This window comes from Psammomys obesus, unplaced genomic scaffold, assembly GCF_907164565.1.
Source record: "Psammomys obesus unplaced genomic scaffold, mPsaObe1.curated_primary_1811, whole genome shotgun sequence".
Taxonomy (NCBI): Eukaryota; Metazoa; Chordata; class Mammalia; order Rodentia; family Muridae; genus Psammomys; species Psammomys obesus.
In genome coordinates, this window is record NW_026595981.1 from 8,644,706 (window position 1) to 8,662,334 (window position 17,629).

A 17,629-nucleotide genomic window follows, 5' to 3' on the forward strand; every position below is an offset into this window, starting at 1 on the left:
AGAATTTGAGGCCAGGTGTGTGGGTACCTGCTGATAACCCCAACACTCAGGAGATGGAGGCAAGAGGATCAGCAGCTGCATGCCATCCTTGGCTACAGGAAGTTTGGTGCCAGCCTTGCCTACTTGACACCCTTACTCGGACAAGCAAATGAAACTAAAAGTATACAGCTCATAAAATGTGGTATTTCCCATGCTACTTTATATAGCTTTAAAGATCTTATTCTGCTCTGGAAAGAATACCAGTTGATACCAAATGCAGAAATGGCTATTCACATATCTAACGTCACAAGACAGTGTCAATTTGTCACAGGCAGTGTGATGTGAGGCAGGAATTTGCCTTCCGTTCTAGTTTTGCCTGTACTATGAAGCCTCTCAGACTTGGAAAAGAGCCAGGCTGTGGTGGCCCACACCTGTAATCCCAGCACTCATGAGGCAGAGGCAGGCGGATCTCTGTGAGTTCAAGGCCAGCCTGGTCTACAGAGTGAGTAAGCTCCAGGGCAGCCAGGGCTACACAGAGATAACTCTATCTCGAGAAACAAAACAACAACAAAAAGACTTGGAAAATCACTTGAGCCTTTGGGACCTGGTTGCTAAATTGTTACCAAAAACCTTTTGTTTTAAGTCTAGAGGGCAGCCATCTACGTTAAAATTATAGTTCTGAAGAAAACAGAACACTTGCTTATTAACTGGAGCCAAGTGTCCTCCTCTGGGAAAGACTGTCCACCTGCTGTCTGCACACAGAGGTCCTGTGCAGGTTGTTTACAGTCACAGGAGAAAGCTGCATGCGGCTGGACCAAATCCTGACCCGTCACCAGCTTCCTCAGTTACCTTCCCCCATGCATGTTAGAATCACCCGGGGAGACTAGCTCTTAGCATGACAGCCTCTTCCATGTTCTTTGATGGCTCCATGGGGAAATTTTCCACTAATGTCCTGTTTAACCAACAGGATCACAAAAACATTAGAAAATTTTTGTTTTTTTGTTTTTCAAGACAGGGTTTCTCTGTGTAGCCCTGGCTGTCCTGGAACTAGCTCTGTAGACCAGGCTGGATTTGAACTCAGTGTTCCGCCTGTCTCTGCCTCCCAAGTGATGGTGGTATACCACCACTTTCAGTCTTACAAGGAATTTTAGAGACTGTCTTAATCCAAGTGTCTTGCTGGCCCTTAAATCTCTTTGCAGTATTCTCACGTCCCAAGAGCTTCCTACCCAACCACTTGGCTCCCTCCAATGACTAGTGATCTTCCAAAGCAATTCCATTCCATTTTCTGGAGCTCATCTGTTTGTAGTTTGCCTTCCTGGTAACTTTCATTGGTGGGGTCTATAACACAAATCTAAGTGACTGTGGGCTAGCACAGCATATGCTCTCCTGTCTCCCAAGTCTCATTGATGTTGCTCGGATGCTTATAACTACTATGGGATGACAGTGTTCTGAGATTCTAGGTCCAACTGAGCATCCTTTCCACGAGTTTGAGAAGGTCTCACTCATCTTTCTTAACAAATTTCTTCTAACTATTATATACACCCAACCCTTCATACTCTCAGGCCTGAACTGTGTCCAAAATAATGGTGAGATTAGAAAAAAACAATTCTTTACCTGGGGCTCTTGTTTCCTCCCAGTTCTCCAGTTCCTCATCTGTCTCTGGGTGGGATGTTTGTCTTCTGCTGAGGGCCCTGCTGCCCTGTGATATCTGCCTGGGAGGAACAGGAACTCTGCCAGAGTCCCTCATCCTTCATGACAGTGAGCCACTGAGGAAGGCCGATAAGGGCGCTAGAACAGCCTATGTCATGGCAGATTAGCAAACTAAGGTCTGCCTCGGGGAGTGAATCAGGTCCTCAGAGTGAAGAAACATGGGGAGTTCAAAGCGAGCAGCCAGAGTTCAGTTTATGTTTTCTGAAAGGCGTGAGCATCGCTTTCACATGTAACACAAGCACTTCTTTCCTGGCTAAATTTGTTTGCAAAACTCTGCGCTCGTTTAATTTTTTTTCGACACAGGGTCTCACTATGCAGCCCTGGATGGCCCAGAACTCTCTGTGTACATCAGGCTGGCCTCAGACTCACGGAAATTACTTTGCACTCTGTTTCCTGAGTGCTGGAGTTAAAGGTGTGTGTTACCATGTCCAGCTGCACTCATTTTAAATTGGGCTATTCTGTGACACTCATTGTGAGCAACGTTAGCTGATTTCATTATCTTCCACATTTCTTGTTGTATTTTATTGACTTTTATCCTTTTCCCTGTTAAATTTTTTTAAACTTATTTTTAAAGGTTCCATACAAGTATGTATGTTGGACATATTCCCTCTCTACTCCCTAGCCTCCCTTTTCTTGCCCCTCTACCCTCCTGACCAGCCCCTGAAAGTTTTATTTCTGCTTTCATGTCATCTAAACATACCTGATTATATATATACATATGTATGTATATATGTAATATACATACACATATATGTATGTATGTATATATATATAGAGAGAGAACCTAGGAGCCAGGAATGAGAGGAAACATACAACATTTGTCTGAGCCTGGATTAATTTGCTTAATATAAAATCATATTCGTTTTCCTGAAAAATGATATAGTTGTTCTTTATGTGCCAAAAAATTCCCACTGTATCTATACACTACATTTTCTTTTTAATTTTTAAATTAAAATATAATTACATCCTTCCCCTCCCTTTTTGTCTTCCAACATTTTCCATGTTACCTGTCCCTTGCTCATTCTCAAATGCAAGGTCATTATTTGTTATTTTATACACACACACAGACCTGAATATATATATACAACCTGATCAGTCCATATGATGTTTCCTATGTGTATATGATTTCAGCTCTGACCACTTGGTATTGGATAACTAATTTGTGAGCTCTTCCCTGGGGAAGACCATTAATCCCGCTCTCAGTATTTCATGGTTGCCTGTAGTTCCTTGTCTGTGCTTGAGGGCCCATGAGATTCCCCGCTTCCATATTAGTATGTATTTCTATGGTGTCCTTGTTCAGTAAGCCTGAAGGTGAGACTTCATAGGTGAAGCTTCTCTTACATCACTGGGAGAAGCAATCTCACACTCGACTTCTTCCTGTTCGCCAATTCTTGCAGTCTTTCTGGCCCCTCTCTTTGGCTAAGACCCCGGGCCTTAGATGCAGGAGTTGCGTTGTAGGTGTAGCAGCTGCAGCTAGCACCACATGGTCACTTGTTCTCTTCAGTTTGATTGATTATGGTTTTCCGTGATGATTTCTCCAGGTGTTGCAAGCAGACATTTCTTTGGTAAACGAGACCTATACTTGTTTGTGGGTATAAGGATAGATATTTAGAATGTAGTTGGGGATTATGCTGGTTTAGTAAAGTGGCAGTTGTAGATTCTCCTCCAAGATCAGTGAATTCTCTTGCCCCATGTAGCTGACTAGGTTTCTAGTACCGGGCATGGTTTCTCCTTTGACGTCAGCCTGGTGGAACTGATGTTAAACCTCTTGCTGTTAAAAAGAAGAAGAAAAAAAAAAGGAAGAAGAGGAGGAGGAGAAAAAGAAAGAGAGAAAGAAAGAAGGAAAGAGGGCTGTAGAGATGGCTCAGAGATTAAAAGCACTGGCTGCTCTTCCAGAGGACCTGGGCTCAGTTCCCAGCAACCACATGGTACCTCACAACTGTCTATAACTCCAATTTCAGGGGCTCCAACACCCTCACACAGACATATACGTAGGCAAAAAACCCAAACAAACAAACAAACAAAAAGAACAAAAACAACCTAATGTACATAAAATAAAAATAAACCATTTTTAAAAGTTTAAAAAAAAAACAAAATCTGAAAGAAAAACTTTGGGGATTAGAGGTATGTCTTACTTAGCAGTTGGGAATACTTGCTTTTTCAGATGTCTTTGGCTCAGTTCCCAGAACCCATCCACTTGGTGGCTCACTAGCATCCATAACTCTAATTCCAGGCAATTCAATACTTTCTTCTGGCCTCCTCAGACACCACATGTATACAGTACATGGACATACATGTAAAACACACATACACATAAAATAAAAGTAAATCTTTAAAATAAATATACCCCACACATTTCTTATATTTTAAGTCACCAAGTTTGTGGTAATTTATTATGACAGTCACAGGAAAATAAACCTCATCCCTAAATGAAGTCAGTAAAGCAGGGGTGGAGGTACATGACTAGAATACCAACACTTGGGAGGTAGAGTCAGGAGGATCAAAGGTTCAAGACCAGCTACAGCTATGCAGTCGTTTGAATGAGAATGACCCCTATAGAATCATGTATTTGAGTACTTGGTCCCCAGCTGGTGGAATTGTTTGGAAGGGATTAGGAAGTATAGCCTTGGTGGAGGTGTCACTGGGGTGGCCATTGAGGTTACAAAAGACTCAGGCCACGCCCAGTTAGCTCTCTCTGCCTCCTGCTTGTGGACAGGGATGTAAGATCTCAGCCACTGCTCCAGCACCATGCATGCCTGCCTGCTGCCATCTACCTACCATGATGGTCCTGGTGGTGTCCTCTGAAAATGTAAGCCCCCAATACATTATTACTTCTAAAAGTTGCCTTGGGCATGCTGTTTTGTCACACCAATAGAAAAGTAACAGGATACAATAGAAAGACAGGATACATGAGACCATCTGAAAAACAAAGATAAAAATTGAACTCATTAAACAACAATGTGTTTCTGCTTCAACTTGTGATGACAAAATGAGATTCTCAAGTAGGTCTCTGAACACCCTTATACTATATCATTGTTGTACTTAGCTTGAAGCTGCTGCCCTGAAAACTGACTGCTGATTACTCTTTGCTCATGTTCGGCTGAATGGAGTTTCCAGGAGATGAGGCAGAAGGATATCATGACGCATGATCATCCCAGCAGCATAGAAAGCTCTCAGCTTGAACTTCTTTTACTTATTTCATGTCTAAATGAATCTACAGTCTACCAGTCTTAATTCCCAACTCCACCTTTGCACTGAAAAACCACTCTTACTTATTCCTAGAGGGTTAAAAATGACCACTTTTTTTTTTTTTTAAACTGGAAATGTATTTACTAAACACTCGGGGCTGCCCTGGAAACTCTGTATATCACTCTGTATAACAAGAAATCTGGGACTTAAAAGCAGGTTTGTCTAATTCAAATGATTCAATAAGGATTCTGGGTCACTTGAGAACTTTAAACATCAGGAGTCTTCCTCAGTACCTTCTTTTCCTTTCTGTTCAACAGAAAGGACACTGTTTGGGCAGAAGTGCTGGGAATTGGGTTGCTCCCTTTTTATTCTTCTGCAATGCACTATTGGTGGCAGGTGTGAGTGTGAGTGTGAGTGTGAGTGTGAGTGTGTGTGTGTGTGTGTGTGTGTGTGTGTGTGTGTGTGTGTAGTGTTTCAGATCATTAGAAAGAGTAGTAACTGAAGATGGACGAAAGGGAATTTATTTTCCTTCTTGAATCTTCTTAGTTTTAGGTCTCCTGGATATAGTTTGTCAAGCCAGGAAAGACTTTACATCTCGGCTTTCGTATCTGCAAAGCAAATGTTCTTGATACAAAACAACTTGAAACCAGTAGTTTGAAAAGCATGTTTTCCTAGGTGTTGGGAAAATTATCTGGTCACAATAGTGACAATTATCTAAGAACTCCAGTCCCCAGTTTATTCAAGATGCATTCCTCAGGGCTGGGGAGATGGCTCAAGATCCTGAATTCAATTTCCAGGAACAACATGGCTCACAAACATTTATAATCAGTTGTGGTGCCCTCTTCTGGTGTGCAGGCATACATACAGGCAGAATACACAATAAAATCTTTTTTAAAAATGTATTCCTTCTGTTTATCAACAGTGGTAGTTCTGGCACACACAGCCCAAATGCTCAGCAGACACAGTGTCAGGACTGGTGAAGAAAAAGGCTAGTCTCTTGAACCCTCATATCTCTACATCACCCTCAGTTCTTCCAGAGATGTCTGGAATGGAATAAAGTGTCCATTTACCAAGATCAATGGTCCTGGCCATTACCTAACTCTGGGTGAGTTTCCTTGCATTTATTCTTTCACTCAGTAAGCTACTTCGGGGGTACCTATGTTGTTCAAATCCTAGCTCTGCCATATTCTGGCTAATAGACTTTGGTTAAACTTACTCAAGCCTCACAACCATTCTGTGCAAACCAGAGATAATATTGCCTTCTCTGGTATATGAAAAAGGGGTGAAGTGATACGCATAAAGATTCATCCATGGCCTTACATCAACTTTAGTAATCAGCTATTGAGCAGTTAATTACTACATTCCAAACACAACAACCTCTTTATGATAAAATTAAAACAAAACAAAACAAAACTGCCCTTTAGTGACTGCTTCACTTGGGCCAAATATGCATCTTTTATTCTCTCGTGTCATTCTACTACCTTAAAAGACATGAGTTATTTTCATTGTCCTATAAATGGCAAAACAGTTCAACAAGATAAAGCTCAAGGTTACCCATCCAGTAAAAAGCAGAACTGGATTTGAACACTGGCTGTTCTGCATCCAAAGCCCATCTACTCTCATTCTGCTACACCACCTTACTGATAGCTGAGAGAATAAAACATGTGTCCCATTCATAAGCTACAGAAAGAAACCATGTATTAATGATCCAATTAACATCAATGAGCACTCAATGCAGTAGACACCACTCTCGTTTACCTTATAACTGTTAGACACTATGACGAACCTAAAGAATCAAAAGCTTAAGATTCTTTGTATAACTATAATCTTTGTGTGCGTATGACTAACGTACTGAAGTCATTCCAGAGAGCTAGCTATGTACTGATGAGTGACAACAGTAGTTTATGAGAATCCTAAATGACATGATGTGTAGGCTAGAACCAAACTGGGAAAGAAGACAGAAAAGGGGGAAGATAAAACAGGCAGAGAAAACAGCACATACAAAGGAACACTCTCTTTACTGTCTTTTGTCCTTCAGCTACTAGGTTTAAAGATGATCTTAGAGCAGACATGGATATAGATGACGCTTTGCTCCTCTCTGCTCTCTCCTTTATTTCTTCAAGTCCCTTTGCCCACCTCTATCACTCATCACAATCCTCATTTGCCACCTCTCCATCTCCACTGCCATTATCACTTAGGCTCTTCTCAGCTCTTGAGATCGCTTTCAAGGTGCTTGCACTAACTCTGATCCAAACACAATTGCACAGTTTCCTTAAATATTGTTCTGATCACTTACTTGGCCTCTGTACTCAAGTCTCCCACTACTCTGAGTATCCTGACCCCTACATCCAACCAGTTACTGTTCTTAGCAAAATCTCAGCCTGCAGTGACTCAGAATCGCTCCTGGAGCGCTTATTGAAAATATCATCCTGAACTCAGACCTGAAGTATCTTATTGGGACGGTTTGGGGTCACAATCATTTTGGGGTTTTTACTGTTTTACTTCTTTATGCTGGGTGGTGATGTCTGTATTAACAGGTCTCTCTTTGTGTTTATAAAGCTCACGGAATTCTGAGAAACACCTCCATGGTCTCTATCTCTCTCGGGTCCCTCCCTGCCTCCCTCTCTCCAGGGTCTCTCTCGATAGTCCTGGCTGTCCCGGACCTCTCTATGTATACCAGGCTGGCCTCAAACTCACAAGATACCCTCCTGCTTCTTCCTCAGCAGTACTGGGATTATAGGCGTGCGCCACCACGTCCGGGCAATCTCCTAATTTTTAAGGCTTTTAAAGACCTAGATGAACTGACACCTCTCCTAGGAAATCGTCCGTGCTGGTCTTGCCAACTTGATATTTATTTAGCTGCGCTGTTCTCGGGGCACCTTATTTAAAATGCCCAAGACTAGGGTTTGATTACCGACACCGAGGTAGCGGCTCACAACCGCCTGTAACTCCAGTCCCAGGCTATCTGACATCTGTTTCTGACCTCTGAGGCCTCTGCACGGACATAATGCACAGACATACATGCAGGCAAAATACAGATGTATAATCATAAATTAATCTCTTTAAAAAAAATCTGTCTTTTAAAATGTTCAAAGACAGGGTCTCTCCTCTCTCCCCACTCTCTATTGAGGCAAATCACAATGCCTAACAGTCTTCCCGGGTCCCATGAACAGACAACTATGGGATGGATAAAAACAGCATCGCTTTCTGTACAGAAAACTACAGGCCTGACTCGCAGAACACAGACCCGGACGCCTACAAGAACCGGAGAAGCAGATTACATATTACCCCAGTTCCACCCCCGGCTTTCATTTCGCCCTCCAATTGGCTGCTCTTCACGCCAGCCCCGCCTTATGGTTGCCCTCGTGACGCCCAGGCTGCCGCGGGATTGGCTGGCTGGCGCGCGGGGCTGTGGGATGCAGACCCGCAGAGGCGAGGGCAGAGGGCGCGGGAAGCCTGCGTGTCCCGGACGCAGTGTCTCAGGGCTGGGTTTGGTTGTGCCCTGCAACCCGGAGCGCGTCCTGATTGTCCAGGTCCGAGACTGAGGAATGAGGAGTCCAGGCCGGGTGCCGATTCAAGCCCCGACTCCGGCCTCAGTCCCGTTTCCACACCAAGAATGGCTTCAGTCTCCCGAAGTTGGTGGGGTTTGGACTTTATCTCTTTTTGCTTTGGGAACCTACTGTGTGTAAGTCTTCGCTGGTCTGCAAAGGAATCTAAGGCGAGCGCCGTGAGTTAGAGGATGGGGCGATGAGAGCTTGGAGATGCCTGAGGTATGGTCCTTACCCGCGTGACAGGTTGGAGGTAAGATGGCATTATAAACTGTGCTGATGCTTTTCTAATGGAGGACCGTAGGGCTCAGTGGGGAGGGCTGCTTACTGAGGTCATTTACCGAGCACCTATGTTCCAGGCTGGTTACACTGTCCCCGTTCTTCAGGAGCTCAGTGGGATGGGGCTGGCGGGAGAGACGGGGCAAACTGGTGAGCTGGTGGTGCATAGTTGACATGTGCTAATTGCTGCGCTGGAAGGGAACGCTGTGGAGGTCAGAGGAGACCGGCTACGGTAGTTCAGGGCATTTAACAGGGAAAGTGACATTTGAGTAGCTCCAGAAGTATACCCACACTTCCTCTCGTTGAGACAAATGAGGAAAGAAGCTTCAGGTGAAGTGTACAGAGGAAGAGAACCAGGAAAATAACTGCTGGGCGTGGCGGGAGTTTGGGTTCAGTTATCGCGACTATCTGGCTCTTCAAGTGGAATTAGATCCACAAACTTTGCTTCCGTAATTCAGAGGAAGGGTAGAGCCTTGCTTTGCGATTAATTGGAATAAGGCCTCATGCAAAAAGTGGCGGCGTGGAGGGTCACAAACTGGAGAGGCAGAACTGAATGAATTGCAGGGCTTCTAAGTTTGAGAACTTAGAAATACGTGGTCTGTAAAATTCGTTAGGGTTATGTTATTAATTAGATACGAATTCATTTGGGTTTATTTTTGGACTTTTTAAATTTTAAGACAGGGTCTGTATAGCCTGCTGGCCTCAGGATCCTTCTGCCTCAGCCTCCCAGAGCAGTAGGATTACAAATGAATATCCACCTGGCTTTATTTTTGTTATTGTTGTCTTTCTGGGAATTTACCTAGGGCTTCACTCATTGGTTTTGAAATCCCTTGAATGCCAAGTGATTTGGAATTATTTCCGGGGCCATGGGGAATAATTGGATGTTTGTAGTGTCTCAATCACACTTTTATAAGTTTAAGGTCAGTGTGTACATGTGGTGGAGCCCAGGGAAACCAGAGGCAGGAGACCGACTGAATCACATTTTTGTCAAACAGATGAGCTGTAAAGTCAATTATTGGTTTGCTGAAAGAGCAGTCAGTGCTATTAACTGCGTGCTAGGCTTCTAACTCTTTGGTTCAAGTAGCCTCCTGTCTTATGCCCTGGAGTAGCTGGGGCTTCGAGCACAAGTCACTGTGCCAGACATTATAACTATATTTTTAAAATCTTCGGTGGTAGTTGAATTCTATGTTAAATGATGTATAATTTTGTAGAAAATCTTTTCTATAGCTACCACTTTAAATTAATGTCTTTTAACAGACATCCCTAAGATTTTTGTTAAAATAAATGGAGATTGGACTTATTTAAATAACAAAATTTTTGTTGTTTTGAGACAGTCATGCTCTGTATGTACCTTTGAGTTTTGTCCTGGAACTCTCTATGTAGACCTCAAATTTAGAGATCCCACAGCCTCTGCCTGTCAAGTGCTGAGATTAAAATTGTGCATCACCGTGCCTGGCTCTAAAAATTTTTTTGAGTGATAAATGTTTTGCTACCCTGTTGTGAAAACAAAAGTCCCTTACCCACAAAATTTGTTTTAACTTTTTGTATAGCAGTTAACTTACCACATAGTGGAAAGTATTTATTGCAAAATCAAAATTAAAACATCTAAAAAAAAAAAAAAAAAAGCAGCTTTTCTTGTTATGTAAGCCTAAATTTTTTTGGATATGAAAATAGGTAATATGTAGGTTATCCAGGGAGGTGAAATAGGATGATGCAATGATGAGTGAAGTATAGTCTGACCTGGTATTGCCATTGCTTTGGCTCTGGCTTTGACCAGGGCATGATCCCTTAATCTTCTCTCTGAGCTGATTCTGCTTATCTTACCACACAGGTGTATTTGAACCTATGTGGATAAGGGCTTATTATGTGTAACAGTATTTCTTTTGTATCCTTTGAATTACTGATACTTTTGTGTTTTCCTTCTTAGGTCCAGGTGAGAAGTCAGGGTTGAAAACTTCATGGAGGATTCATCATTTCTGCCCTGAATTGGAATCAATTCCTTATTGACTTATTACTGTATTAAAAGTGTTTTAATTAACTATGACATTTGTTTGGGTAAGACTTTTGTTTTGGTAAGGTTTTGTAAGTGTTTGTAAATGATTGTATTCTCTTCTCCTGGTATACATAAGCTTTAATATTTTTAACTCCACAGGATGGATTATCCACTTTAAAACTTAGTACTACGTTATATCATCTTTATGGTGTCAGAGAATGCACTCTCAGTTGCCAGCATGAATCACAATATTACATCAGGCACTTATACATTATTTTTATCCATCCTTCATTAATGATTTTTCAGAAGCTGTTTCTTCACCAGCTTGTCCATCCACTGTCATAAATTTTCTTAAACAAGCAACTGAACTGTTGTGTTTCTGGTAAATGCTATTTCATATAAAAGGGGGTATTCTTGTTAAAACAGTATTTTTGTCCTAATTATTGGATTTGTCTTTTTAAAAAGCAAAACTTTAATCAATACAGAAATACTTCAAGAAGTCAAAGGTGATCTGAATGAAATTTATTTAAACCCCTGAAGTAATCTTTTGAGTTTCCACATAATCATGACAGCATGGAACATTCTTTCTCAGAATCATGTACTGTTAAAATTTACTTAAATGTTTCATAGAAACTTTCATAATACCTAGGATGATTCATGTCAATTGAGCAAACTACCAACTGAGAAAACTCAGAAGAGCAAGCAGAAAGCTCTTGCTCCTATTTAAATATTCATTAGATAGGCATTAGAGAAATACTAGATAAGTGATTTACTGCATCTCACCATTGCTTGCTAGCTTTCATTCGTATTGAAATTTCCAGACTCCTCCTTTTAAACAAACCTTACTTTTCTTTAACCTGTTTCCAAGATGGGCATAGTTCATGAAGGAATCTTCAAAGGCTGATAAGCTGTAGTAGATGTTAATATGGTCATGGTATATAGAAGGGGCTTTTCTCTAAAGTGTTCCTAAGTATTTCTGTAAAGAGGAAGTCCGTGTTTCATATTGTATGCAGTCTGATAAAACCTGTACTTCACAGAGAAATGTTTTCTAAAGAGAAGGCCTGCTTCCCAAGGCACTTGCTTTCTAAGGTCTAACCAGGGTTCTCCTGTATGATTTTATCCCTCTTAATTGGTCTCTCACTTTTGTTTTGCTTTTTTGACAGTCTCCCTATGGTAGCCTAAGCTGGCCTTGAGTTCAAAATCCTGTCTCTATCTCCTGATTCCTATTATACTATCTTATCCAACCGAGAGCCTTGCTCTTAAGGAGGTGGTCTTCTTTAGTCCACCTCTGCATTGGCCCTCACACCACCTGTAATCCTGAATCCCCTGCTTAATGAGGTTGGTAGAGAGCAAACCAAGAGATTAGGATCAAGTGGTATACCCTTTTAAAAGGAATCCATATAGTTACTGAAAGTTAATGTAGTTATGAATTAGGGAAGTAGCAGTAACAGTAACAGTCTTGTGGACTTACAGTACAGAACTTGAGCTGTGAGATATGTACTAATTTCCTTCAATTTTCTGGAGAATAGAGTTTGATTAGATGCTGGACTTCCGTTGGATACCCTGTAATGGGACAGGCTTGATGACTCCTCACATAATTAAACACACAGCGGTAACAGAACACATAGCCGGAGGTGGCAAGAACCGTATCGTTCACCCGAGTTTTACGACACAGTGGGCACACTGTCTTCATTTTGGGTAACAGGGGAGAATCAGAGTTGTAGTCTAGGTGTATAGGTGGCGGTGGGGTAGGCAGGGCAGTCAGTGATTTGATGGTTTCTTGGTTCTCTGAAGAATACCACCAGTCAAGGAACTGCAGGAAGAACACACCCACCGAGAGGCCAGTAGAGAGGGACAAGGCAACACCCCCCACAGCTTTCTTCAGAGCTGACTTTATCTTCTCTCCAATGCTGTTGGGAAAAGAGAACAAGGGGCAAAGGAAATAGTTTGGTCTTAGGGTAACTTCTATAAGTGCAGTTTCACATATGATGGGCTGCTGGACTGGAGGTCTGTTGTGAGAAGGTCACTCATCTAACTCCCCATCCTACGTGTACGGCCAAACTCTGGTGTTTTGGTCCTTAAAGAACTTGATGTTTGTGTCTGCTGTCTGTATGTGTACCACATGTATGCAGGTACCATATGGGCCAGAAGACCTGGGGTTACAGGCAGTTGTGAACTGCCAAATATGGGTGCTGGGACTCGGTCTCTGGTCCTCTGGGAAGAATAGTACATGCCATTCACATAACCACTGTGCTGTGTCTCCAGATCCCCGAAACTGTTGAACCACAAAAAGTTACGTTTTGATTTGAGAAAGGTATTTGGGAATTTTTTAAGTGGAAGATAATCCATCCAGAAAAAGAAGTAGTTCCCTTAAAAAGTAACTTAGCAGCGTCAAAAAAATGTCTCGGCAGCACTGAGACACAGACTTGTTTGAACCTGTGAGTGAATGAGCACTAGCTAGAGGCGATGTGGCACCCTGATGAGAAGTCTAGCATTGTGTTGCTCTGCCTTGAACCTAGGCTCTGCCGTCTTCTGGCTGTTGTTTTCCCAGCTGTTAAATGAAGCCATTGCATTTAATCCATTAGGTTGTGATAAGGCAAAAGATAATGTACACAAAGCAAATGCCTCCCATGGGGCCCTACATACAGCAAGCATGCTCAAAGGTTTGGCTGTTGTGATGAGAAAGGTTACCAGGATGGTGGCCTTTGTCTTGTGGATATGAGGAATAATTTTTCTATGATTTAATAAATAACTGGGATAAACCAGATGATTAATGTACAGTTTTACGTTTTGTCAATGAAACGGTTTTAGAAAACTTTAAGGGCTTACCTTCTGGGCTCCTGCATCTCACTGGCTTCAGCCAGTCTGTGTTCGATAGCTTGTAGGTCCTGAGCTGTCAGTCGACCTAGCCGAACTCCAGCCAGTTTCAGCAGGGGAGAGTGATGCTCAGCTTTCCCCAGAATGTAGCGAAGTTGCTGTGTAAGAAACCAGCCTTCCCAGGCCATGTTAACAAACGGGTAGGCCGCCAGGAAGGCTTTGTAGAATCGTTTCCAGTGAGAAGAAGGGGGGTGAATAGAATATTCATCCTCTTCTCTCAAACTAGAAGCCAACTTCTCCAGCTTCACTTTTAGATAGGGAAGAAGAACGAGGAACACAGCAGATTTCCAGAGGTGCTCCTTGGGAAGACCAGCAGTGGCTGGTCTCTGAAGCTGCTTCGAGCCCCCTACTACAATCCGCTTTAAGCCATAAAAGTGTTCAGAAAATGAGGCACTAGTTCTAGAAAGATAATGCTGCTGGAGCAGAAAGTCTAACAGAGTGAAGATTTCATCAAACCACCTCCAAAAGAAGCCATAGTGTGCAGGATTTGATTCTGCAAGAACCTGAAGCAAAAACAAATTCATTTTGTAAGTCTTCAGTTTATATTCATATTACCCCTGTCCTTCTAAATTCAACACATCTGGCTTCAATAACTCGCTTCTGGGATATAGTCTAGCTCCCTGAGGTCCGAGGAATTAAGAGCAGGGCTCTTTGGATATCCAGTAAATCATGGATGTGAGTGACACAAGTCGATCAATGCAAACTTTGGGTTACTAGTAACATGTTTGGAGTTTTATCCAGTCGTCCCTGAATCCTTTTGGAGAAATACCTTACCTTGACCACGTGCTGAAGAGCGGGTCTCACTGCTGTCATTAAACTGTCCTGTGCTACCACCTCAAAGATGGATGGCTGGTCGTCCGCCACCGCCACCGAAGCAGTTGTGATGTGAGCCCCGTGCTCAGCCATAGTGTCCTGTGTGCACTGGGATTCGATTGTCCCACAAACACTCTAATGAGCATGAACTTGTTTTGTATCAAACGAGTGCTGAGTCTCAATCCTTCTGTATGGTACCCGAAACAAATTTAATTTCATACGAGTGAAAAATAAACTGGGGTAAATAAGAGTTATACGGAGGCGCGGGGGGTGGGGAAGGAGTCTCAAAAGTTAAGGACTGTTAACTCCGAAGCAGGGGGGTGGTGGCATGTGGGGACTGGGGAATGACTTGTCAAATGCTGCACCTCACAGGGCAGAGCGTGACTCGAAGGAGACAGGCGTGGGCCAAAGAATGTGTCGCTCGAGCTGAAATCCCGGAGCTCCGAGGCCCGGCTCCGGCTGCTGGCTGGGAAGCACGCGTCCTTGCTTGCTGACCTCGGGCGCGGCGCAGGGGACCCGTGACGCCACCTGCGAAGGGAGGCCTGGGCTTTGTGACAGCCGCTGCACCCGGAAACAGAAGCTCCGGGGACCTCCGCACAGCGGGCGGAAGACAGGCGCTCTAGCGTCGAATGCGGCCCCAAGCCGGAACTCGGGAACTCTATGACCAACAGGGACTTCCGCTTCCGCCCCTCCGACTTTAATCCGGCGACGGGCTACTGTGGTGGGTGGATTGCGTTCCTGGTTAGCTCTGCGCGAAGCTTCGGTGGAGGGCCATACTCAAGCCTCTGTGCCGAGCTGGGGCCCCTGCCTGACACCTGTTCCCACGGGAGATCGAGCTGGGAAGAAAAGATGGGCAGGTTCTTTCTGCGCAGGCCCGGCGCAGGTGGTGCTTAGCTCAAATTCGGCCCGAGAAGTTGAAGAGACCGAAGCTTCAGCTTTCATTATATAGTCAGTTATCAGAAAGCTTTACTGAAAGGAAAAAGATTATCCTAGTCCACCAGAATTTAGGATGATTACTTTCCATACAGGCTGGTAGCTAATTTGTCTACGAGATGTAAAGTTAAGTTATAACTCTAGGCACATTCTGCTAGATGAAATGGATTGCTGCCGTTCGGCTCAGTAGCTATGTCGTATTAACGATGCGGATACAGTGCAGGGATCCTGATCCTCGAGGTACTTTTCGGTTTGTATACCAAAGTGGTTTGCAAAGTCCAGATTGTATACTTAATTTGGTTTGAGTTTCAGATAGAGATAACGGAATTTGAATTAGTTCACCTCCTTGGTAATTCCAATTCCTTAGTTAAAATTGCTAGAAATATACCAGGTATTGTTCACTTCTTAAAGGACCTTAGAATGTAAAAGTAGACAATTGTTTTGTATAATTAGAACCTTTAAAAGGGATTGGGTTTAGTTTCAATTTTAGAAGTTATCTTTATAGCTCCAAAATATGATTTATATTTTACTAAAATAGCTGTCAGAAAGTGCAGTTGTTGAATTTCTAAAAAGTATTGAGTTTAAAAAAAAAAAAGACAATGTTTTATTCTTGTGTACCAATCCTTGGCTGGCCTCCAAGTTGGCTTTCATGCCCAATCTTAAATTTTAAGGACTAGAGATCTACATAAAGCATCTGGTAATTGTCACATGCTGACCATGTCAGTTTTTTTTTTTTTTTTAAAGGATTTTAGGTGTATGAGTGTTTTGCCTGCATGTGTGTATGTATGCCACATGCATGTCTGCTCTCTGCAGAGGTTAAAAAACAAAAACCCCAAAACTCCTGATCCCTTGAAACTGGAGTTACAGACACTTGTGGGCCACCATAGGTGTTCTGGGAACCAAGCTCAGATCCTCTGCCAGAGCAACCAGCACTGTTAACCACTGAGCCATCTTTCTAGCTCTGGTTATGTTTTTCTTAAGTGAATAGCAAAAATACAAAGCTAACAAATAGCTAAAACAAGTGGAAAATTAAACATTTGTATTAACCGTCGTTCTTCAGTTGCAAGGAACAGAAACAGGCTATTTTAAAATAAAAGGGATTCAAACTATATGGAGAGGTAGGGGCTGGAGAGATGACTGGGCAGTTAAGTAACTCCAGCTCCAAGGATACAGTTCTCAGCCTGGCCTCCACAGGCACTTGCACATACATGTATGGACACTACATATATATATATGTATATATATATATATATATATATATATATATATATATATATCCCTATGAGAGTTCTCTAGCAGGAATTAGGAATTTTTTATCCAAGTAGCCTTGTTAAAAATGAATGTCAAGTTGTCATTGTGCCCATGAATCAAATACTGACTGACAGGTAGGAAATGTTGGCATACACATGTAATCCTAACACCTGAGACATTGGGCTATATGTGAGGCCTTATCTTGAAAAGGGTAAAAGAGGAGGGGGGGGGGAGAAAAAAGATCTACTTGAGCAATTTTGGTTCAGTCTTAGGCAGAGGGGCAAGATCCATGAGATTACGCTTTAAAAAGGAAACTGTACTTGATATACAAGAAAAGGAGAAGAGTTAAATAATATGTCATGATTGGGATATAACTTAGTAATAGATTATTTGCCCAACGTGTGAAGCCCTAGGATCCATCCCTGGTTTTGGAAAGAAAAATAGTATCAATTTTCGTTTGGTAATGTGCCAGGTTTTAGTCACCAAATAATACATCAAAAACCCCACTCTCAAATGTGTAGTTTAATAGACATAGGTGTTTGACCTTTCTATTGATGGCATTAAAGGCTAAGACTGATCATCAGGTTTGGAGATCTTAAATATATAGTAAACACAAGTTACATAGGAAATTATATAAGAAATGCTCAGTAAATAACTAACTTGATTGTAATTGGTTTAAGTTGCTTATGTGTTTTGTGTCTTTGAGACAGGGTTTCTCTGTGTAACCCTGGCTGTTTTTTTTTTTTAATTTTTATTAATTACAGTTTATTCACTTTGTATTCCACCTGTAGCTCCCTCCCTCTTCCCATCCCAATCTCACCCTCACTCCCTCTTCTCCACCTATGCTCCTCTCCAAGTCCACTGATAGGGGAGGTCCTCCTCCCCTTCCTTCTGATTCTGGTCCATCAGGTCTCATCAGAACTGGCTGCATTGTCCTCCTCTGTGGCCTGACAAAGCTGCTCCCCCCTGAGGGGGAGGTGATCAAAGAGCAGGCCAATCAGTTCATGTCAGAAACAGTCCCTGTTCCCATTTCTAGGCAACTCACGTAGACACTGAA

The 17,629-nt window shown here is 42.6% G+C and overlaps 1 protein-coding gene, 1 long non-coding RNA gene and 1 other non-coding gene across 3 annotated transcripts; 2 read left to right on the top strand and 1 right to left on the bottom strand.

Moving 5' to 3' along the window:
* Positions 1 to 8,286: 8,286 nt before the first annotated feature.
* Positions 8,287 to 10,749, top strand: LOC129686098 (uncharacterized). Its single transcript, XR_008721584.1, has 2 exons — positions 8,287 to 8,679; positions 10,633 to 10,749. It is a non-coding gene; the product is annotated as an uncharacterized LOC129686098 (long non-coding RNA).
* On the top strand, positions 10,417 to 10,513 carry LOC129686619 (Z30 small nucleolar RNA). The gene has a single exon (XR_008721670.1). It is a non-coding gene; the product is annotated as a Z30 small nucleolar RNA (small nucleolar RNA).
* Positions 10,750 to 11,205: 456 nt separating the features above from the next.
* On the bottom strand, positions 11,206 to 14,944 carry Pex12 (peroxisomal biogenesis factor 12). The gene is made up of 3 exons (XM_055619798.1): positions 14,350 to 14,944; positions 13,528 to 14,078; positions 11,206 to 12,608 (listed from the first exon to the last, which is right to left on the bottom strand). Exons 1-3 carry the CDS (start codon positions 14,479 to 14,481, stop codon positions 12,209 to 12,211), a joined length of 1,083 nt encoding a protein of 360 aa, XP_055475773.1. The 5' UTR covers positions 14,482 to 14,944; the 3' UTR covers positions 11,206 to 12,208.
* Positions 14,945 to 17,629: the final 2,685 nt, after the last annotated feature.

What these genes read in the sequence shown, in the direction of transcription:
- Pex12 (XM_055619798.1), bottom strand. Translation starts at nt 14,481, where the DNA reads ATGGCTGAGCACGGGGCTCACATCACAACTGCTTCGGTGGCGGTGGCG. An exon ending in CTCTTCAGCACGTGGTCAAG is followed by an intron (nt 14,079 to 14,349) that starts GTAAGGTATTTC and finishes TTTTTGCTTCAG; the next exon opens with GTTCTTGCAGAATCAAATCC. An exon ending in GAGATGCAGGAGCCCAGAAG is followed by an intron (nt 12,609 to 13,527) that starts GTAAGCCCTTAA and finishes TTTTCCCAACAG; the next exon opens with CATTGGAGAGAAGATAAAGT.